Source organism: Gambusia affinis, linkage group LG20, assembly GCF_019740435.1.
Source record: "Gambusia affinis linkage group LG20, SWU_Gaff_1.0, whole genome shotgun sequence".
NCBI classification, from domain to species: domain Eukaryota; kingdom Metazoa; phylum Chordata; class Actinopteri; order Cyprinodontiformes; family Poeciliidae; genus Gambusia; species Gambusia affinis.
In genome coordinates, this window is record NC_057887.1 from 14,487,418 (window position 1) to 14,511,406 (window position 23,989).

At 37.8% G+C, this 23,989-nt stretch overlaps 2 protein-coding genes across 6 annotated transcripts in view; one reads left to right on the plus strand and one right to left on the minus strand.

Moving 5' to 3' along the window:
- Positions 1-9,465, minus strand: part of LOC122823795 (inhibitory synaptic factor 2A) — a 37,489-nt gene extending 28,024 nt beyond the window's left edge. For both annotated transcript variants that reach the window (XR_006369392.1, XM_044103790.1), the window contains exon 1: positions 8,952-9,465. The gene's annotated coding sequence lies outside the window, so the exon portion shown is untranslated. The remainder of the gene's footprint in view (positions 1-8,951) is intronic.
- Positions 1-23,989, plus strand: part of dock1 (dedicator of cytokinesis 1) — a 221,114-nt gene that overhangs the window by 129,077 nt on the left and 68,048 nt on the right. For all 4 annotated transcript variants that reach the window (XM_044103786.1, XM_044103787.1, XM_044103788.1 and 1 more), the window contains 2 exons: positions 19,654-19,755; positions 22,036-22,130. In XM_044103786.1, the coding sequence (XP_043959721.1) occupies positions 19,654-19,755; positions 22,036-22,130 (197 nt within the window). The remainder of the gene's footprint in view (positions 1-19,653; positions 19,756-22,035; positions 22,131-23,989) is intronic.

A 23,989-nucleotide genomic window follows, 5' to 3' on the forward strand; every position in this document is an offset into this window, starting at 1 on the left:
CACGTAAGCTCAGACAGCTGACCATTTTTTTTAATGCACGTCTGCTCCTTTTTGCATCGAAGGCCACGTTTGTCAAGTGGACTGACCTACTATTTTCTACACAGAGCTCGCAAAAACAGATCTCATCGGGTCACATGCATATGGCTAAACACATCAACATGCTCACATCTGACCTTGTTCTAGAGGCACAGCTCTCTTCCCTGTCAGTTAGGCACTATGGGCAACTGTTTGGGCATTTCCTGGAAGATTATTGCATTTGTCCTTAAGTTAAATCTCTGGAGTACTGCAAATTCAATCTAGGTCATTATTTTTTTTTTTAAATGTCTTTAGAAAAAACGAAGTTGCCCTTTTTCCCCATCACTTATGCTTATTTAAGACATCACACCTTGAATTAAAAATGACCTCTCATTCCTTGCATTTTTTTAAACTCCACATGAGTCAGCAGAGCTGTGACTGTCACTCTGCTGATGTGCCTGTGGGGAATCTATTAAATGTGCAAATTTTAGCGTCCTCATTCAACCTGTGGGGATAAAGCATCTACCGTAACTTCTAGGCTGACTAATTTTGTTTTATCACTTTGGCTCCACCAAAGGGAAAGTCCATTAATATAACACGCATCACAAAGCCAAATTTATTAAATGCAGGAACCATGGCTATACATGTCAATTAGAGGCAGCAATGCAACAGCGATCTTTTGCTTCAGCTTTTTAACATTGTGTTTCTGGCAGGCTTTTTTCCATTAACCTCATTTTTCTTTTTCATTAACAACTAAACGCTGTAAAGAAAACTCTGTGGAAAGATTGCAATAGTAGTTTAGTGCAAGTGGAACAATCCTTAGCTATTTAGTCATTTTATCTGATTGCATTATTTTACTTAAAAACACTTTCTTATAACCTGAACCTGTTGGGTCTAGCTGAGTGGTATGCAATTTCTAAATGCTATTATAAAATTAAAAACACAATGGCTTGGGTTAGCTAGTCTTTATAACGTCAAGCTTTCAGAACCTTCTAAAACCTTTGCCGAACTTTACCTGGAAATACTATTTTCCATTTTTGGAAGTTAGGTATTGCTAGTTTTAAGTAAAAAACTAATCATAATCAGCTTTATTGGCCAAGACTGTGTGCACAAACAAGTAATTTGACTTCTGTTTCAAGTGCTCTCAGCCTACAAGACACTAAGATATAAACTGGGATGCTGCTGTTTATTGAAACGATGAGTTCAGACAATAGCTGTGTACTTTTAGCCTTGACTTTGTAAGGTATGCTTCATAATATTTATTCCAGATGCCAGTTATGTCTCTTCAGGTGAAAGAAATGCAGCATAACGGTAACCCATTTCTGCCGCCAGATTTACTGCATTATCAGAGAAGCTTATTGTCACAGTACATATTATTAAAATACCCCTGTATTTACATACCTTATGTAAATAGATTAGCATACTTCTCTAAATGAGAAGTATGTAATCTCATACTTAATGAGTGTTATAGTTTTAAAGTCCATAATTATGTGAGGTCATGCAGATAAAGAAAACAAATAGCTTTAGTCTGACTCTTTGCTACATGAAAACAATCCGCTCCACAGTTGTATATTGTAATAGCTAAGATGCACCATAAAGAAACGACTGACAGCATCATCTCAGTCATGGAGGTTCCTAACTCCTGAGTAATCCATTGCTATCGTTTCTTGTGTTGTTTTCATCTTTTATTCTCTTTTGTCAGCTTCTGCTCATAATTACATGGGGCTTAGTCGTGTTTTGAAACATCTTTGATTCGTCTCTTAAAAGCGCAGTGATTTTGCAGTGAAACAAAAAGTTGTTGCTAGGGTCTCTTATAGTAACACTGTTGATTTATTGTTTGGATTTTCACTTTATTTCTTGTCTGTGGTTGTGATGTACTATGGTAAAATGGATATGACGCTGTAGAACTAAATGCCTGTGCAAGTCAGTTTTGAGGGATAACAGTAACACGGTGCAGCAAATGTTTTCTCAGTGAATGCCAGAAAATTTTACTATTGCAGGAATTTGGAGGATTGTCTTTCCAGCAATGTCTGACCAAACATTCTGTTTTACTGCTTTCTGTAAATCAAAGGCTTGTTGAAATAGTAATATTATTCTCATAGTCTTAAAGTAGGAACTGTAAATGTTAAAACGACTGAGATTGTGATTGAAATGATCAAATTAGTGATTTGTGCCTTGTAAAAAGGTTTTAAATATATATATGTGTATTTTTTATGGAAAATAATATGTGGAAAATGAACAGCAAATGTTATGTTGAAGAGCAACAATATTAGCAGGAAGTAGCTACAAAAAAAATATTTGGGAGCCACTTTGACCACAGAAGGCAAAAAGGTCCAAATTGATGGTTAATACTGTGCAAACAACTTGAATGTTATTTTTAGTTTTCCATTAATAGACAAAAAAGCCCTGTAATTTGTTTTGACTCAGAATAACTGTAATTTGAATCAATAGGGGTGATATGGCTTGAGCAAAGGCCTGGTAATTTTTTTTTGTGTGTGTTTTTTGTTGTTGTTGTTGTTTTGTTTTGATTTGTTTTTTTTTGTTTTTTTTCAAAGTTATAGGTTGCTGTAAAATATTTGTTCTGTGGAGATTCTATAAAAATTACAAAATGATTTAATATGGTGTTGTCATAACTTACAGGACTTGTTTGAATATTTAAAGCTTGATGCTGAGCTAAAATAAATCAGGTGTTAGAGCTTTTAAGTAAGGTTCTCTGGTCATACAAATTGAAAACTGCAATCCTGCATCTCACTCTTCCATTTATTGTGGAGGCAAAATGTGTCAGCTGAAAATACATGCATTACCTGCTGAGGAGTGTGTCGACAACATGCAGTTAGCTTAATTGAGAGGATTAAAAGCACAGCCGATACTTACACTCCCATAAAAAATTGCATATCTGCCTTTTGAGTTAATGGCATTTTGAGATATTCAACCACTGTCTTTTTGATGGTTCCAGTACTCTAACATACGTAATTTTAGCCAGGCTCTGACCAATTTTGTATTTCTTTATTTAAAACATTAGTTTTTGGTCATGTTGAGAAATTGTCATCAGTGTCACAACCTAGACAAATTACTATAAACTGGACGATGACTCCACTGTTACAAAATGTATGTTAGTCCTACACAAATGTCACATCATTGATCTGATAATAGCATTACTTCATCTCTTCCAGATTTTCTATGTACACTAGTGAAAGTTCACTTCCATACCCATATTGAATGTTTAGAGTCGCTGACATGGAAGTTGACTCATTTACCATTTATGTCCACTAAAACTGGATATGGAGGATAGAACTTTCAGCCCAAGATGGTTATGCAATCACTGGTGTTTGGGGAAAAAATTAAACAAGAAGTTGGCATCAGCCAAATTCTGCTTTTTCAACTCTGCACAGTGTTCTACTGTAAATTTCCCTTCATCCCATGCAGTATTTGCAACCTGGTGACTTTGTAAACTGAACACATACAGTAATTAGACAGCTGAATTTTTTATTTTTTTTTTTCTTGAAAATGTTTTTCTTCTCATCCAAGGATTCTTCAGATTTGAATATTGGTAGAAAGTAACAGGCTAATACGTTGTACTCAGAGCAATCACACTAATTGCACCATTGAAGCAGCTAATGGTGCTGTTAGGGCACATAAGCCCTACCCTCTGCTCAGCTCAATGTTTGGGTCGTTGTAGCTTGATTGGGCATACCCCTGATACCATTGGACACGTGAGTTGGTGCTCACGTGTCCTATGGTATGAATTGTTAAAGAAAAAACAGCTGGAGATGTGTCATGGCTGCAAAGCAGGAATTTAAACTTCTGGAGCCTGTCCATTTATACTGTATTGTAAAGGTTGTATATTGTTCAAGAGACTTTCATCGAGCCTCCTTTTCTTGGTATGGGTGTTGTACACATCTTCAGAAAATGTTCCCCTCCCCTACTGTGTAAGGCACTAGAAATTACAATCATAAAAAGATAACATGGTAGTCTGTATTTATGGGCTCGTCTTATCTTATCTTATCCTTGGACTGTAGCCTGCAGACACTGTAGCCTTATTATTTTTTTACTCACCTGGTCCCTGCTGAATAGCGCTTGTTTTTCTTGGTACGTCCCTATTGCTGGTTGCTAGTCAACATATGTGTCGTGCTGGTGCCCAGGTGGGTTCTTAGGAGTTTGATTAATCCTCAGGAAGCCTGTCCATACATCAGCAAACATAGCGTCTGCCATAAATGGAGAGTGGACCTGAGGAAAGGATGTGTTCTGCAGTGGGCGCCTGCTCTAATCAGAATGCATCAGATGGCTCTACCTTTTTGCAGCTCTTCATCTTTCAACGCAACAACCTATCCTTCATGTCTTTTCATACTTTTTTCCCCTCATATTCTTCCCTATTGCCTTCTCTCTTTTAGTCTGTCTCTTTTGTTGCTTTAAGTTTGACACTGGCTTCAAAGCTCATAGGCAGCTAAAGAACTCCCCTGCCGCTTTCACATAGGCATCTCTTGCAAAATAAAAAAACACATTGACAAGAAAAACAGCAGAAAGAGAAAAGAGTAGGGGGGGAGGGTTGAAGAGTAGAATGAACAGGTGCAGGAAGAAAGAAGTTGTCACTATGTTTGGCTGGTGCAGAGTTGGATGTGAGTAAAATGCAAAGGGACCGATTTGAAAAAAAAGAAAGTGACGGATTGGATTGAGATCTGAGCTGAACATTAGTGAAAGATCATAAGTCATAAAACTACCACAAATCATCTTGTCGGGTAAAGAAATGGTATTGTGAGTCACCCTAAATCGTTCTTATGGTTATTTTTATTGTGCAAGTAAAAAAAGTATTGATTCAAAAGATAGTTACACAAGCTGGTTTATTAAAAAAATTAAGCTAAATAAACACTTAAACTCTTTGCACAAATGGTGCATAGAAAATCCAATCTAAAATCATAAAAAGGAGCCAAGGTACATTCAGGGTATTCAGATGAGATGTAGATTGATTGCTTTATGTGGCTATGCCAAATGTTTGGCTGTTTCATGTAAAGTTTTTTGCATGTCAAAGGTAAAAAAAATTTTGTTTTTTTTCCTCCCTAAGGTGGTGTCTGTACAATCCTAAAACCACTTACCACATTTGCAGTTTTTATATTTTACTATCAGAGCTTTTCAGATAAAAGTGAATTGGGAGCCACTTTTTTGGGACGTTTCTGACCAGATTTGACAGCCGATGAGCTAAACTAATTTCATGTAATCTAATACTCCATTGTAAGAAAATGTGATTATTCATGTCATTTTCTTTTTACTCAAGATCAGGTCTAAGGGATAACAGTCACAAGGAAACCCCCAGAGATCCCTCTTCTAAGTAACTCTCTTCACTTCATTCTGGGGTTTCCCAAGGCATTCCCTGCCTAGAAAGGAAAAAAAAAATGTCCCTCCAGGAAGTTCTGGGTCTGCCCTGGGAGCGTTCTGATCAGATTCCCAAACCACCTCGTCTAAATCCTTTTGATGTGAAGGAGCAGCAGCTCTACTTTCAGGGCGCCTGGAATGAGGCCTAAAGGATCTCTTCTTTTTTTTTTTTTTTTTTTTTTGTAGCTTCAATACGTTGCTACTTTGAGAACACAGATTTTTTTGCACCAGTCTTTAATTTTAAATAGTTTTTACATTCATAATGTCATTTTTAAAACACGTATAAACAGTTAATAATACCATAATTAACTACTTACTATGAAACATTTTATATGTTTTTCTCAATAAGCAGTTATGGACAAGTTTACCTGAATATCTAAGCATTGATCCAGAATCACTTTTTAGCCAAAAGCAACTTTTTTTAAAATCTAATTTCTTATTTATCTACCAGCTTTAACTGTTGCACTAGAACTGCATCTTATTTTGCTTTGTAAATGTAATCGTTAGTCATTGATAAGGGGAATGTTATTGCTGAGTGCTACTAAATAGCAATCCTTTAAAGGGTGACATTGGTTTTAATATAATTACATTTTAATACCTACAGAGGTAACTGTAATCACCCCCTTAACTTTTCTGACTGGCCTTATAGATCAAAAATATTTGGTTCTGCTTAGCAATTAACCTGTCACCTCCAAAGATGCTGACCCTACACTTTTGTTCTTCGCTGTCTGAGAATCAATAATTTGTGTCTAAAAATAACCTCAGAGCTATTTATTAAGTCCTCAACCTTGCTCTGGAAAACATGCAGCAGCTAGGAAACTCTGACTTGCATTTGCTTCTTTTATCACTGAGCATTCAGCAGGCAAAGTTCATTTAGGCTTGTTGGTTTATGTATTTATTATTTATCGTTGTCGACTCCCAGGTTCCACAACTTCTCCTCCTTTTTTTCTTGTCATTTGTCTTTTGTTATGATTGTTGCAGCCTCTCCAATTTGTAGTGATGAACCAGATGCTTTCTGTCGTTCCAGTAATTTCATAGAAATCAGTTATGCCATTGCAAAAAAAAAAAAAAAAAAAAAAAAAAAAAGAATCTCCTTTTTAGCCTTGCAGTAATTCCCCACATCACATGGCAACCAGACCCACAGCACTGTTTGCCTTTATTTGTTTAGATACGTGTGCTGAAAAACGACTTGATTTTTTTTTTTTAAATTATGGTGTACCTTAATAGCATCCGCCCAATGTCAAATAAATACTATCTGTTTCTTAAATATATTTATTTCAAAATTGCTCATGCTTGCAATAATTTTTTACTGACTTTTAAATTCAATAAACCCAGTTTTAAATCTTAAATTATCTCCAATATTTATATATTCCATGCAAGGGCTGATTTCTGCTGAGACTTGCTTGATATAAATACACTATGAAATTTACTTTATACCATAAGAAAGATGAGGTTAGTGAATATATATAAGTTAAAATTGACAAATTATGTTTAACTTGATTAAGTTAATATGCTTATATCTAATTCAGGAAGTTATTAAGTTAGCGTTTTTGTCTGTTTAGTCTTGGCTCATTTAAAGACGATATAAATTCCACCAATTCTCTTTATCGACCTCTGGGCCATTTGTAGCCTGTGCTGACTGGGCCACTACCACAAAACAGAGTGAAACACATGCCTTACACACTCACGCCTACACCCCCTCACACCAACACCAAACACCCGAGAGAGCTCAGGTGTGAAGACGTAGAGTGTCAGTCGCATAAAACCCCACAAAAGTACACTTCCTCCTCAGCGACCCTTATGCACGTTTCACCTGAGCTTCACGGCGCTCCCTCAGTAAAAAAAATTAGACTGTTAATTAATAATCCTATTAGCACATGAAAGGCAACATCTGGCTTGTTCCAGAAGCAGTCATTCTTCCATAGGGCAGTAATTTGTTTTCTGGATGAATGAGCATCTGTCCCGGTGAGGAGGCAGCCATGGGAGGCGGAGTTGCACTTCGACCTTCGTTAGGACGCAGTCTTTGCAGGCTGAATGTAAAAACACTCAGACTTGAGAAAATGTAGTTACCTCCTAGTTTTGCTTTTTTAGTCAAACTTAAATGCTTCATATCGCTAACCAAATTTTAAAAGAAATAGATTTCTTATCCCTGTTAAAGGAAAAATAAATCTATTTAAGCCAGCCTATTGATGGCACCCTTGCCTAACAATCAGTTGTTCAACTCTTAGCGAGTTGATCAAATTTAGGGAATCACTAAGATTCTTTTTGGCAACATTTTGCCCAGTCTTATTCTTTTTGCTGATTCGTGAACACTGACTGAGGTAAATGTGGTCTGCAGTGCTTCATGTGTTCTGCTTTTTTTTGTGACCTCCTTGGTGAGTCAATAATGCAATCTTGGAGTAATTTTGGGAGCTGATCACTCCTGGAAAGATTCATCACTGAACACCGTTTTCTTGTTTAAGGATAAAGGACTTTAACTGTGGTTTTCGGTAGTTTCAAAAATGTATTTCTTCAACCTGATAGATGTCAGTGACTTTGTTCACATCTATACTTGAATGTCTTTAGACAGAGGCATAGGTTGTTGCTTTTTGAGATTTCTTAACCTACTTCATGTTGTCAGATTGGTTCCATTTTAATGATTTGGGTATGACTTGTGAAAATTACCCAGTAAGTTCCCCTTGGAGCTTGTGACTGTAGAAACATCCGGTTTCCAACAGATTGAAAGGTCAATATTTTTTCCTGCTCAGTTTCTCAGACATAAAATATTGTCGTTCATCTCATTTTTCCTTCCATATTTCCTTTTTCTTTGGGTTTGTTGAATGTGAACTAAAGCCGTAGGGGGGAGATGGTATCGGAGCAATGAATAGAGCCATGGTTGGAAGAGAAACAGAGTGATAGATGGGAGGAGAGTTGTGAGGATGACTGTGACTGGTGCTCGCTTTGCTGTGTGGAAGCTGAAGGACATTGGAAACATGAAGGTTTTCTCTTCATCATTCCGCGCCACACATCTACAAACCCCACCTACTTCTAATCTATAAGAAGATGCCTTGGTTATCTTTCAGAGTCAGTTCTCATTACCATTTCGTGCTCTGCACAAAATTGGTTTGAAATTTTGAAGGAAATGCTTCATCTTTTAGTTTTGCATTTTTTTAGTTAGCTTTCCGTGTCATGCAGCTGCAACATCAAGAGGAAATGCAGCATTATGTTAGACCTCTTTTATCTGTTTAGCTGATTCAGTCAAGTTGAATGTGCATCAAAAATGCCAGATGCAAAAAAAAAAAACTCACCTCTAATATTTTCTCTGAAGTACATCCTAGAGTAAATCCTCTACAACATTAACCTCATCTTTAAGTCTGATATTCTCTTCTGCTAAACATATTTAATTTTTTATCAGATGATTTTAAGGGGAAATCTTCTGTAAAGATATTCCATGCTACCATATTCAAGACTTCTAGGTTTCCTGGATTTCCCCTCCATCCGGAGGTTGTTTGAGCAGACTTTCCTCTCTCACATATGCAGACTGAGTGATGAAACACAAAAGAGGACGAGAGGAAAGAGGCGCAACTCACCTCAGACTGAGCGATGCTGACGTAAAAGATGCGATAGCCTAGATCCCTGCTTGTGCCCCTGCATGCCCGTTTCCCTCAGCAGATTAGAGGCAAGCTGGAAGAGGAGGCTTTTCCATGGCAGAAGTTGAGAGGACGCGGAAGCATGCGGAGCAGCAGCGGCGGCAGCAGCTGTTGGGAGTACTTGTCGCACATCCGCGTCCTCTGATCCTGTGGTGTCCGGACTGAGTCAACGCTCCTCTGCCCCTTCGCACCGTGCCGATTGCTTTCACTCACTCACATCTGAATGCATGCATGCTCGCACTCGCTCGCTCATGCACGCACACACACACACACACACACACACTCACACGTAGAAGCGCGCTGTAGCTGAACTCCGGACACCTCAGTGGCGGAGCCCACGCAGACAGAATATCCCCCTCATGCCGTCGCAGTTCCGCTGTCTGGCTTTCTCTTCTTTTTCTGTTTGCGTGTGTCGGTGTGTGCATGAAGGTGGGTGAGAAACACACATAGAGAGAGAGAGAGAGGGAGTGAGAGAAAGAGAGAGACAGGGAGAGATTAAGTGAAAAGGGGAGGGAGTATGGGAAGCAGAGTTGGAGGGAGGAGGGAAGGTTGCGATCTAGAGCTCCAAGGTTTGGCTTCATCTGGCAGCTTCATAAAGTTCTCAGTGATCACGATAAGTTCTTCATACTTTTATTTTGCTGTACTTTTACAAAAATGTATTTCCAATGTTGTACCTTTCTGGCATCTCTGCATCAATGACAGCAGCAGATGTGTTCCTGACGTGCCAGTCTGCATGCACACCTGTGTCTTTAATTCCATTGTGTTGCCTGACATTTCCATAGAACCATGCCTGTCAGGTGGGATCATTCTTCGGAGTGTCACCGTTCACCTTCTGTCAACTCACTTTTTCCAAGTCCTTGGAGCTCTTCTCCTTTTGTGTGGGAAGACGATTCCATCTGCTTGCCTCTCGTTCTCTGGAGCTTGTTTTCCTGATCTTTTCTCAGCTATTTATCCATCTGTCATAGGCAAGGCAGTAGTTGGCGCCTGTTTGTTCACAAGGAAATCATCCATTGATCCATCCATCCATCTGATGATCTGACTGTTTACTCATCCATCCATCTATCCGTTCTCTAACTTCCTTTCTGGTTTGCGGAAGCTCAGAACATCACCGTGAACCCTAAGTCATCACCCATTAACATGAGCCAAATCCTCAAATGAAGACCACCACACCAGCAAGGTGCCCCCCTCCACACCCCTCTCCCCAGAGTTCCCATGGTTGTCCCCCACACCATTATTCCTCATTGAGCCAGTGCAGATGAAGGCTCCTGAACAACAGAAGTCCTGCACTCATACTTAAAGCCAGATCACTTAACTTTACAAAGTAGATAAAAAAGATTTCAAAACTTTGAAAATCAAAGTGGTTAAAAGTTTTCATTTTGAAATGAAAGATCGATATGAACCCTAAAACAAAAGGAGGAAGAAGGTTCAGTTTTTCCCCCTCAATAAAATCCTAATCATATCAGAGTGGATGTGTGAGAAACCGGCTGACTCTTTTAGAGACAGCGCTGTCCTTCTGTGTCGGGGAAAACCCGAGCTCTGCTGGAAGCCTCAGGTCTCATGATAATGAGCTGCAGCTCTACAGACTGCAGCTGCTACCGAGTGTCTATGCGTCTGTATGTGTGAACAACTTCATAACATTATTTAACAGAACAGCAGACAGCTTCACAGCTTTCCTTCAGCAAAGTATTAGAAGATCTCTCACCTCTCAGAACCTGTGAAGTCACTATGTGTATTATTAGTTACAGGGACATTTATAAAACAAACAATCTCTAAATGTTGGATCTTCAATGTGCTTCGGACTGCTGTCATTCAAGACTCTTGGTTATTTTGCTCCATTGCTGCATTATGTTTTTACTCAGTATTCTCTTTCGTTTTATAGTTTTGTGGTTGGCTTGCTCTCTAAACCCATTTTTAATCAAATCTTTTGTCAGCGCCTTTCAGTCTATTAAAATAAAATTTTTGATTGCTTTTCTCTATAATTGCTGCTTTCTTGTTTATCAAAATAAACATACAAACTAATTTTGAAGAAAAGTAGACTCTGGGAGGAAACCATTTTCAAGGTCAGTGATTCCCAATCTGGGGTCCACTGAGGGATAAAAATGGGTTCCAGGCTATGCTTAATTTGGTGAAAATGGAAAACATTTAACTATTTTTAAGTATTTTATCCTGGAGATAAAATAACAAATATTAAACATTCTTACAGATATTTTGATATAATAGACTTAAAAATGAAATTTGTTTTTTTCCTCAAAAAATGGTTTATGATTTATCTGCAAAGTCCACCGATTGCAGTCTTCTGATAGACCATAGATCTTTAAAAAGCCAGAGCTTCCAATTCCGATATTAGTTAATACCAATTTTTTTAAAACTATATGTTTATAACTGGCACTGTCAGGGGTTAGAGGACAACAGTACACTTTCAATTTTCCTAACTCATTTTATTCAAAAGCATTGAGCAATACCCACGACACAACACAACCTTGTTTTGAGGTACTACTCTCTAATGTGAATAGTTTAAAGCAGTGGCCTCAAACTACAGTCCTCGAGTGCCAGAGCCCTGCAGCTTTTAGCTACGTCCTTGTCATGCTCACTTGAGTTAAATGGTGAAACTGACTCACTTTATACAGCCAAGCTTTGTAGAATTTTCCTAATGAGCTAATTTTGGAGCTAGGTGTGCTGAAGCAGAGACATTTAAAAGTTGCAGGACACCAGCCCTTGAGAACTGGACTTTGAGACTACTGGTTCATAGCATTGCTGTCCCAATAAATCAACTAAACAAAACTAAAAAAAAAAATAAATAAAATTAGTAATTTTTTTTCTCCATTTTTCACATTTTAAAACCAAGCAGCACTTTCACAGCAAGTTAAATTACAGACCTAGTTTGAGCCTCTTCCAGAAATAACGTATTTAGCTTTTACAAAATCACAAGGTTTGAAGTCAGTTGAGGACAACGCAACAAAATCCACCAATGTCCTGAGTTTTAGGTGTCCTTGTCATGCAAAAAGAAAATGTCCAAATTAAGATCGGTGGATAAGATGGGTTTCACATGGGTTGGTGAACTGAGCCTTACATACTGCGAATACCTTGGAGTTGAGCTGCTGGTAATGTTGGTGCTGACTGGTCTCTGTGGGTACAAATTTGAGAAAAGTCTACTTTAGAAGTCATCAATTTTTTTAAGCTAAATTTGTTCATCCATTGCTTATGCTGTTCAGGAGAGTTTATATTTAACATAATTTGTATTGAAAAACTGCTGTCAGTTAACTTTTTTTATAGGTTTCTGTTTAAGGTTAGCTAATTTGTGTGCAAAAATAGTTTTTCAGATCCTAGAGCCATGCAGAACAACAGAACACACACTGACTAAACAGCCGATGTCTGGTATCCGCAGGGGTTAGAGACCACAGCCTCTTGCGAAGAGCTGAAATCCGCAAATACTTGACCAAGTGCAAAACTCAAAGGAGCTTTCAAGATCAAAAGGAAATTTGTTTGTGAGTTTTTGTTTGCCAGGTGCTTAACAGTGCACTAGCTGCACAACACAGTTGTATCAAACTGGCTGCTTATTTTAGACTGACAATAACTCATCCACCTCAAAGCTTTGTTATTGCGCTGCCAAGCAGCAAGAGGCTGCAATTTTAGCATAGGAGAGAGCTGAATATATTCCGTACTAATGTGACAGTGACAATATCTGGTATTTTGTTAGATACAAACCCAAATTGATGTCACTTTTTAATGGCTAGAAATTGCTGTACTTGTTAAATATCATGTGCTTTAATGTTCTTTTATTCCTAAACCACGTCTACACTTTTTCTTTTTATAAAGACATTTCAAAATCTGACAAATTAATGTTTGATGCAACTGAAATACTGCTCAAGTTTTTATTGTCTTTTTGCTAAAAGCTTGTTCTGCTTTCATGCTAACTTTTACTTCCTCTATTTCTTGGAACAAAATTTACAGTAGTTGCCAAAGAAAAAGAGGAAAGATGTTTATTTTCTCAACCGTTCTCAATTGCAAATATTTGCATTTTTAGTTGAACCGGGTTTGTTACCAGTCTGTCACATCAGCTGCTCTGAGTGTATTCAGCCACACAGCATGCATGAGAAAGTTGACTGTCATTTCTCTGTTGAGTTGGATTCCTTGAAGGAGATGAGAGCTGTCAGTTTATTCTGGCTTGGTAGAGCAGCAGTCATAGCAGAGAAAATGGAAGTTTTTATTTTTTTAAATATTTTTTCTGTGTGTGTTTGAGAGAGAACGTGTGTGTGAATTTAGAGGCTGATATTTTGTGTCTGTTGTGCAGCAGCAATGCCACAGGAAGTCTCTGCCACTGACAAGATGCTGAAAATGTGTCCACCGGATATGTCAGAGGGAGCTTGTCCCTTTCTGCTGCAATTCCTAAAGGTCTTTTCATCAAAACTACACCAAAAGATCAATTTAAAAATCTCTTGTGGAGGGTTTAAGCATATTTACCAAAGTCTGAACTTTGACTGGGCCATCCAGCACAGAAATATGCACTGAACTACCTGTCCATTGTAGCTCTGGAGGGGTTGCTTTCTTCTTGGAGTCAGAATCTTTGCTCCAGTCTCAAGTCTTCTGCAGTTGCTAACACGTTTTTCTTACCCGTATTTAGCACAATCCATCTTAAGTCTTTAAATGTACGTATACCAATGGTGATCAAAGAAGTATATTTCTATTACAAACCAAATACCTGTGTCCTGTTTTTTAAGAAAGTGGCACTTTATCCAATGCTTTGTCCTTTCTTAGTGCTAGCTTACAAAAAAGAAATATGGATTTCAGTTTTTGCCAAATTATTAGTAGAATACCACCTGCATACAAATAGCACAGTCAAAGAATAGAAAGGGATGGAAAAACAGCAGCCCTTGAGCACTTCTCATGCTGGCTTGTAAAATAGAGGCAGAGTTGACACATACAATACACTGCACTTGGCCACTTGTGCATGATTCAGCAAACCCACTTGGCTCCGACATGAGGCCAACAGAAAGGCAGCGAAAGCCCTCTTTCCATTGAATCGAGTAGGGAACTTGTCAGAGGGCAGGTAAAACCATCCACATTCTGTTTGCTTTTTTAGCAGCAGACATCTTTACGCAATCTCATTTCCAAAGAAAATACTCCAGTTTGTATCAATTCCTGATATCTTGCGGTATACGGAAGCTCGAAGGGACATTTCACACCTTCTTGGATGTATTCATTATGTTTAGCTTAACAGAAGCGTTCACCTATGGAAAAGTTAACATGCGCTATTGAGCGAAGGACATTTTTCCTTTACAGAAAAGCTTGTATGCTCATCACCAAGCGAAAATTTTTGACTGTAGAGGGAAAAAAGTTACTCATCAATCCTCTCGGAATGGCAGATAGGGTGGATTTACTGGAGCATGATGGGTTTGTGTGCTTCAATTAATGCACTCATTTTTCACTAATTAAATAAAGCTATTGTTACAGAGAAATGTCCACGTCAAGAGATTTGCTGTGCTACAAATTCACCATAGTACATGGAAGTAGAATTTTTTTTGTTTTTATGTTTGCGATATCTAAAGGTTTCAGATCACCAAACAATATTTATTTATAAAGATAGTCAAATATTGACTTAAACATGGAAGAAATGTACACATCCCCACAATTACCCTCTCCCAAAAACATATGAAATAAGGGTAACCCTTCTTTTATAAATTTCCAGTGTGCATTTATTTATTTACATCAGTAAAGCTTCCTTCTGTTTTTTTAAATATCACATCACACGTGTAAAGAATTCTGTCTGGACGTCATTTCCTTTGTAATCAGCCAGCTAAGTCATGTAGTATCAGGCTGAGAGTAAAAATAGAATAGGTAAGTCATTTTGACTGCTGGTGGTCATCAAACCCTCTTTCTCTTTATTCTCTCTGCTCCCTTGCTAGTCCTCTGCTCTCCATCTCTGGAGAGGAGAGGACATGGCTCAATATAGACTGGTGTGCCATTTTCCCACTGGCTTAATTAAAGGCCTAAAACAATGATCAGCTAATGCAAAAGCCCTCCCCAGCTTGTACAAACATATTTATTTTTCCCCCCTTCACTTCTGTCAGGTGCTGAAGTGAGATGAATTATAAGACAGACACAAGCTTGATAACAGCTTATGATGCGTCTGGCTTTGCCCTCTAATCACAGATTTTTCATTTCCACTGAATTTCTGTTTCATTTGCCCTCAAGCATAAGATGGATATTGAGTCTAGGTTTGGGAAATCTACAGCTCCTAGAACTGGTGATTGATATCAGGAGCAAAGTTTCCTTTATTTCTTTTCAGAAAGAAAAGTAGATATTTTGCATCTTCATCGTAGCGATATCTTAATAGGTTTTGTGACCCTTGGTCCCTCTGGTCAGTTCTTTCCAGTTGGTTTTACTTAAAACACAGTACTGAGATTGTCTTAGATGACACACACCTTAACAGTGATTTAGCTGAGACTTTTGTGTTGGGTGTAGTTCACCAAAAGATACTGATTGACACTGTCAAAAGGTCGTGTTATTCATACATTGCTAGATTGGTTCAGATCTCACTTGTAAGTCTGGGACATCATTTGGCAATGATTATATATGTCAGTGAATAAAGATCACATGGGGTTCCTCAGGGTTCCACTATTATCTTCTCATTTTGACTCCGATAATCTGATGTCACAACTCCTTATCATATGTATGTTTCTGACACAAAGCACTTTTTTTCCCATTACAGTACGACTGCAGTTTCTTAGTCAGCGTTTATCTATTGTCTCCGTCTCATGAAATTATGTTGAGGTCCAGGTTGGAAACCAAACATCCCTTTCCCTAGTGATGCTGCTGCTAGCTCTGGTGAATACCAGGGTGTTCCAGGGCCTAGGCAGATATACACTGACTGGCCACTGCATTAGGTAGATTACTACTTGTTGAAACAAGCAGTCACCTGCCACCCAATTATAGCATTTTAAAAACCACTTGCTAAAGCTCAAACTGAGCACCAGAATTGGGAAGACAGAGGATTTAAGTGGCTTTGATTATGGCAGTACTGATTGATTGTTGTTAATCTGAGTATTTCAGAAAATTAAGATCAAAAATCATACTTTTGATTTAACGAGGATCATCCAAAAAAGAGAATATATCTCCTTTTCATGATGTTTTTGATGTCAGAGTGAAATGTGCAGACAGGTTCAAGATGACAAGACAACATTAGCTCAGATGACCAGTTTGATATCCAATATATCTGGAATACTCTCTAAATGCACAGGAAATCAGCTATAATGGCTCACAGTTATCAAAATTGGCCAATAACAGATTGGAAAAATTATGCAAATGTGTTACAAATTTGACATGAGCAACATAAAATCATAGATCCATCCTGTGTTATATCAACAATTCAGGCTTGTGGTAGTAGTATAGTGGTGTGGAGGTCAATATATCTTGATGCATGTTGGACCCTTTTTTATTCTTTATGTAATAATACATTATTTAATCTTGTGACATTGCTGAAAAATTGCATGACTTTAGATGCTGGTCAGTTAACTTTTAACTCCCCCTCCAAAAAAAGCAAAAAAAACTTGCTGAGTTATTAGGCCTAACAGGATGTGCAAATATATTTCTTAGCTTCGTTCTCTCACATATCCTCATACATACATCAAAGAGGTAATTGATAGACTCTGGAAATAGTGCGGAGGAATATTTTGTTCTATCTCCAAATCTTTTTTTTTTTCCCTCTTCAAGAAGGCCTTATTTGACCTACCTTCCTTTAACTCCCCCGTTTAAAATGAAAGAGTTGTCATGGTAACACTACTGGTGTCATTCCAGTGAGAAAAGTGGAGAGAAGAGCCACAAGAGCTCTGGCTGGCCTTAGAGAGCTTCTTGGTTTACTCCATACACAGCTTGTCACTTTAATAGACTTGCACAGTCTATGAGATGAGTGTGAAGATTATAACTTCACTAAACTGGGCAACTGTGAACTGGACTGCAGACCTAAATATTTCCATTTGTAGACAGATCTCACATCTTTTTCTTTCATTACCCCTAATCAACCTCTGTAGCATGTGTTTCTGTTTTATATTTAGATCTGGAAGTGTGCTTACAAGATTTATCACCTCTATTTACTCCACCATCAGCTAATTATAGTACCTTGAAATCTGTGCTTAGCAGAAATATTTATGCCTCTTGACCTTTTTTTATCATTTTCCATTCATTATATTTTATATAGTAGAAGCAGAGTAACATTTGTTTCAACTTCTTTTGTAAATTAAACTCTGATAAGTGGAGGGCCAAGATGCTGATGTGTGGTATCCGCAGATGCTAGCTTTGCATCCGCAGATGCAAAGCTAGCATCCGCAGATGCAAAGTCTTCCTCATCACCGCTTTTAGGAGTTCATCCAATCAGCTCCAAGGAAAATGAATGACACTCCTGGATTGGGTGCTTTTGCAATTGTCAACCAATAGCGTGTCAAGTAGCATGGTGCCTCGGTGTTTAATATTCCCAAGATGCATTTTCTTCAGCATATTTTAGATGTGCTGTATGAAAAAATCTTCAAATCTGTGAATCATCAAATACTGAACTTTGTTTAGAGGGGTTCCAGTGTAATGTACAACTGTTGTGGAAAAGCAACCCTGCTCATGCCCCCAGACACACTATCCCTACGGTTAACGATTTTTGTAGCAAAATTGTGCTCTGGGGATGCTTTCTTCCATAGATGATTGTAAGAGAGATGGAGCTAAACAAAGGACAATGGCAGTTTTCAGGAATAAAGTCGCCTGTTGACAGTTGCAGGTACATCACTTCTCCTTTGGCGCTCTTGATTGAAAACTAGGAGTCAGCTTAAGGGGCTTACATTTTTGTATGCTGCCTCTGAGCCTTTTTGCAAGTCCCATGCTAAGGCTTGCAGCGTGTAAAGTTTGCTGAGAGCATTTTATCTTGAGAATTCATTCACAGCTGAAGATGCCAGGAATGAGCAAATATGGAATACCCTCCAGCTGATCTGGCTTGTCTTTTTTTTTTTGCGTGGTCGGGAGAGATGCTGCAGAAAGCTCCAAGCCGATGATTTCTGAAGATTGCTGCCTTCTTTGAACCCCTTTGCTTCTTTTATTAATAAATTAACTGCCAAGCTTGCGTATACACTGCTGTTGCTGAAAAATCCAGCTGCTCTTGGTGACAGGGCTATTTGTGTGTATGGGAATTAATAGTTTGTTCTTCAGTTTGGAGAATAAAACTTTCCATTTTCTTCTTTTATATGCTTGCTTGAACAGTTGTCTTTGTGCTACTTTCAAATTCTTTCTTAGCTTTTAATGATGAGGAGCTGAGGCTAACTGAGGCTTACATGCCCTCACTGGTCAAAGGGTTACATCACTTGCATGATAAATTCACTGTCAACCCCCACTTTATCATGATATCCCTTCTCCGGATTTCCCCCTAGGTTTGGATTTGGTGAAGAATTAATTTCTTCAGAATTAAATGATGGCATACGGTGCACTGGGCAATCAACTGACAACAACTTCACTAGCCAATAGAGCAGAGACTGCATTCAGATATTTCTCAGGAACATCATAAAACACACAAATTTCCCACGCAAAGAACAGAACATAAAATCCCCTACCAGAATATTTGGTCTGTCACAGTGTTGGTATTATAGTTTTTGGGCTTTTTTCGTTGTCATTATTAATAAGTGTTTGTATGAACACTAGCAGTGGTTGATTAGCTAATTTAATCATCTGCTCTACATTTTCAAAGTTTATGCATACACCTTTATATACATAATAAAAGTACCTTCAGTATATTGCATCAAAGTCAGAAAATAGGGAGCACTTCTGAAGTTTTTGAAGTTCAAGATCTTGTGGAACGAAACCCTAAATGTAGTGTTTTTCTTTTTGCTCTTTATGTGAGTCTTCTTGACTTTTTTTTTGGGGGGGGGGGGTTTTGCAATATTGCTTCAGATGTTCCAGTTTAACTTAGAAACTTTGAAGAACTGCTGTTTAGTTTTAAACAGCACCCACATCTTGTTCCTGAAAAATGTCAGTAGCTCTTATTTAACTTTTTGTTCAAATGAGTTTCCATTTACTCCCACATCTTTTCTTACTTATCAGCAAATATCACTTTGCTTGTTTTGTGTTCCTGCTTCTCTTTTGCGCCTGATTCTTTTCTTGGTGACTGATTATCTTGATTCTCTGAATAAATCTCTTGAGTAATTACCCTTGAATGTAATTTTCCTATGCAGTGCCTCATCAGAAAACACTCTGTGTTGTTACGTTAATGATTAGAGGAGCTCTTACACTGTAAAGCAGTGACAACAGACAAACAGCATCAGCAGCTCGTTTTCTATCGGCCAGCCGCACATTGACTTTTCTTTCGATTGGCTTCAAATTTACAGCTAGGACGGCAAACTGCAGTGCTAAAAACAGAGCTGTTGGGAACTCACAGGCTTTACAATCAGTGAAGACAAAAGAGCGGAGGAGTGGAGGGCAGCAGGTTAATGAGATCACCCACTAGGTGAGGTCGCCCACCTTGTCAAACCAGGGAAGGCCGCGTCTGTTTCAGCAGTCGGATCCAATCAGCGGAGCTTGTCGGAAGCCATCAGAATCAGAGCCACAGAGTCATTCTGCCGCGTTTCTTTGATTTAAACCCGATTGTTTATTGAATCCACTTCCTTCTCGTTTCCAGGGGAGCTTTGTGGCCTGCATGACTGCCATCCTGAGACAGATGGATGTCTATCATTATGGTCATCTGATCAACACTTTTGGCAAGATTAGAAGTGACGTGGTGGTGAGTACATCGTAATATGTCTGCCCTTTTCTATAAGATATTTCAGTCTACATTTGATCATGATAATACAAAACCTCATCTTCTGTTTCTAAAAATGGGAAGGCTGGGTATTGTGAGTATTGCTCAACATATTACCCTACCTCTAATCCTTCTATAGAAGGGATTAAAAAATATGTAATTTGGTAATTGAATTCATAATGTTTTTATATATAGAAAAACGTCATTTTATTGCAGTCAAACAAATGAACATTGTCTTAGTCCTGGAAGAAAATTTGTTTTCCAGATGAAGATAAAGATAGGAAGCCCTTTACCTTACCCTCTTTTGCTGAAAAACCTTTAGTAAGACACTTTTTGTCGCCATCTACCAGTGTCTCATCAGTCTGAGGAAAGTTCCCCAATCCGCTTCCATCGGAGCTTCAATGTTTTGACAAATGATGTCACGTTTTCCTCAAGCACCCTCTCATACATGGTAAAATTTATTCAGTTTGGCTGCAGCAAAAATCACCAACCATGAAACTTACAGCTCTTTGTTTCACCATCTGCATGAGGTTCTCTTTCCTCAGTGCACTGATTGGTTTCTCCAAATCACATTCTTTCTCATTGTACAGGCTTTGCAATTAAATATCAACAATCTGCTGTGGGTCCTCTGTTAACAATTAACCTTTTTAGAAAATTATTTTAGCTTCTTAAGGTAAACCAGCCTGAACGGTTCCCTGCTACTGTTTTTGTACTTGTATCCTCTTCAAAACAGTTATCTAGACAGTAGAATGCCTGATTTTGAGAGCTCTTTAAATTCTTTACCAAACTCAAAAGTTGGTGTAACCTTATCTCTGAAGGGCTCTGAGAACCGTTTTGATCTCAGAATTGTGTGTTTTGCTTCCACTTATTTTTACATTGTTTGGCAGCAGCTTTTTTGTCATGATTTTGTATCAGTGACTGTCTAGCCAGCACTCTTCACCATGACTGTGTGGGCTACAGTATGGTCATAACATGTAATTTCTTTATTAAAAGTCTTCTTTTGTTGGTTTATAATATTCAATTTTTCCAAGGAACTGAATTTTGTGTCTTCAGTAACTATAAACCTTAATCATAGTGACTTGCAAAATTTTAATCATAAAGCATGCAGCTCTATACTCTATGTATATATCAATTTTTGAATTAAATTACTGGAGTAAATTGACTTTCAGAATTTTTCTTATTTATTGAGAGGCATCTGTAAATTCTTGTCCTCCATTTAAAGGTATGAAATTGAATTTCTTAAAGACCTTGCCTTCAGGGTTCTACATGAACAACAGAAACTGAGGAAAATGGATTACTTATTGCAGCCAGCATGTAGTGGGAGAGCAGGAATAAATCCCAATGATTTTGGTTTTGAGCCCAAAATAATCCTGCCCTTAGAGCGGCATTTCTCCAGTAGCTGTTGCCAGATTAGCATTCTATTGCTCCTTCCCAATAAATAACAAAATCTGTCTGTCAGGGAATTGGGGAGATTATGGAGCAAGGACCAGATATCAGATTAGCTTCCCAGGTACATCTGTTGAAAATACAAGTACCGGTAGTCTTTTTGAAAATTACCTTACATGACTGCAGTAGTTTTATTTCATTAAACTCATATTTGCTAACATCCTGATAGGTATCATATTATAAATAACAACAATTTAATATGCCTTTACATACCTGTAAAAACCATCCTATCATAAACACATAAAATAGTGTTTTCTGATATGTTTGAGGCAAGTTTCTGTTATATTTAGGCACATTTCAGTAACCCAAATGACTTTGTTGTTTTGCTATTTTTCTTCATATGTAAACCCACTTCTATTCACACAAGTTCATTTAACTTTATAGGATAATTTCATGCCAGTAACCTGCATAATTACATTGCTAGTTTTTAGACATTGCTGTTCAGAAGAAATCTCCCTAAAACTGAGAGAGATTTTGTGACCAATTTCTGATCACTGATTTTGTACAGCTATGACTCAAATTTAGCCAAAGACACCTTCTCTTTCAGAGTAATTTATAACACAACAACTTAAACTTCTTTTTTTAATTTTGTCATGTTATATCAACAAGCCTAAAAAAGAAAAATGCTTCAAAGTCTATCAAAATGTGGAAAAGTTAGGTAGTCTGAAGAAAGAGATGGATAAATACTTAGAATTTTGTAATATGCCTTCATAAAATAGAACGTTAATGAAGAGGTCTTCATTAACATTCTAACCTCCGATTTATGAGGTTAGAAGAATAAGTGTTCTTATTTTGACAACTTTCTCTCTCCCACAGGATTTTCTTATGGAAACATTTATCATGTTTAAAAATCTCATCGGGAAAAACGTCTACCCCTCGGACTGGATCATAATGAACATGATGCAAAACAAGTAAGTGAAATTTTGCTGAATAAACACGCACTCAAAACACAAACATGAAACGGAAAAAGTAATACAGCTTGAAAACGTCCATCTCTGTTGTTGCTAAGAGACGGCAGTGGGGAGCGGGTGAGAATATTTTTTTCAAAATGTTTTTCTCTCCATGCAAATATCGGCACAAGGCCTCAGCAGTGTAGCAATCAGATGAGCAGTCAGCGCAGCCTCAAACAAATGCATGAATTATAAATGCTTTGGAGTGTGCTGTCTGCTAATCTCCAAATTTAGTCTGAGCATCTCTTTACTCTGCCGCTTGTTGTGCCACAGCAGCTTTCTCTTTTATTAATGTTACCTTGCTTGATTTTTTATTTTTTTTTAATAAAGTAAAAAAAGATTAAATGTTTTTTTTTTGTTCAGGAGTTTAGTCAAGAGCTTTTCTTTGTGCATATGTCACCAGAAAATATTCCCTTTTCAGAAGTGACTTTTGCAGTAACAGAACCTGTTGTGATGCACTGTTCGGGGTTGACACATCAGAAATTGATTGTGAAAACCCGAAGTCATTATATTTCTTATCTACAAGTGTCTGAGTCGAGGTAGATTTCTGTTGTCTCCATGAAAATTCCAGATAGAATGAAGACATATCTGACTTTTAAGATTTTTACTTTCCTTTCAACTTCTTTTGTCTCATGAAAAAACTTGAAAATCATCAGAAGACACGCTGTATTTTTTAATACTCCCTTAATTCTGCCTCCCTTCTGCTGTTCAAGTTGTCTATATATCATTAAAGAACTTTAGCCATTTGTGTCTCACAAAGTCTTTTTGCCATGTTTGAATGGAAGAACACCCATGGAATTATTCAGGATGGATGGCCAGACAGTAAAATGGACGCTCCCAATGATGAAATTTGGGATGGATAGATGTTTGAATGGATGAATGCATAGACATAAAAAAAAATCCACCAAAGTGGGTAGAGCCAATGAACTTATCTACTTCTCACTATACAGTATCTGGCGTCTTTTTAGAACGTCTCACTGATTTTTTATTTTTTTTTTTTAAAGCATTTAGTGACAAATCTAGTGAAGTTTTTTCCGTTATTGAAGACCTTTATGGCGACATGTAAACCCCTTCCACTTCCTAAAGACTTCAGTCTATTTTACACTGTCTTCCTGCAGCATACCACCGCCAGAAGTCAGAGCAGAGGAGACCCCATTCCACTTTGTGTCCACATTGCAAATGAAACATTTTGTGTAAAGCTCAAAAATTCTATAGAGCCATGCTCCCAACATTCATTATTCCAAGCCCTGTCTCAGCACCTGGCGTATGTGTTTGAGGAAGATGGTTTTATGCCAGAATGCGTAGACACAAACCAAGCTGTACTGTTGCAGTAATCAATAGAGAAATCCAACCACCATAGCCACTGTTCAACCCAAGGAGACCAGCACTGAGATGATTTTAGGAGAACTACAGACTCAGAACACAAAAACATAAAGACAACACTTAAAAATCCTTGAGGTTTCAAAAAAAGGTGATTTGGGGTTTAGTTACACTTCAAAGACCTTACATTTTCTTCATTAGCAGCTTGATGGGACAGTTATTGTACTACACTAAATTTCTTACCAAACTTTAATGTTTCCTCAAGCTGCTTGTTTCAAGCTCATGCTGTACAAGAGGATACAATTATTATTATTTTTTTTTACTTATTTCTTTAACAGACCTTCGGCAATGAATTATACTTAAAACACCTTTTCTCTGGAACCACTGAAGATTATTATTATTTATTTATTTATTTTACCATGGAAGCAAATAGAACCAATTATGTATGAATGCTTAAGTTCAGTTCTGTTTTTGTAAGATTTTTTATCCCTTCTTGCTTG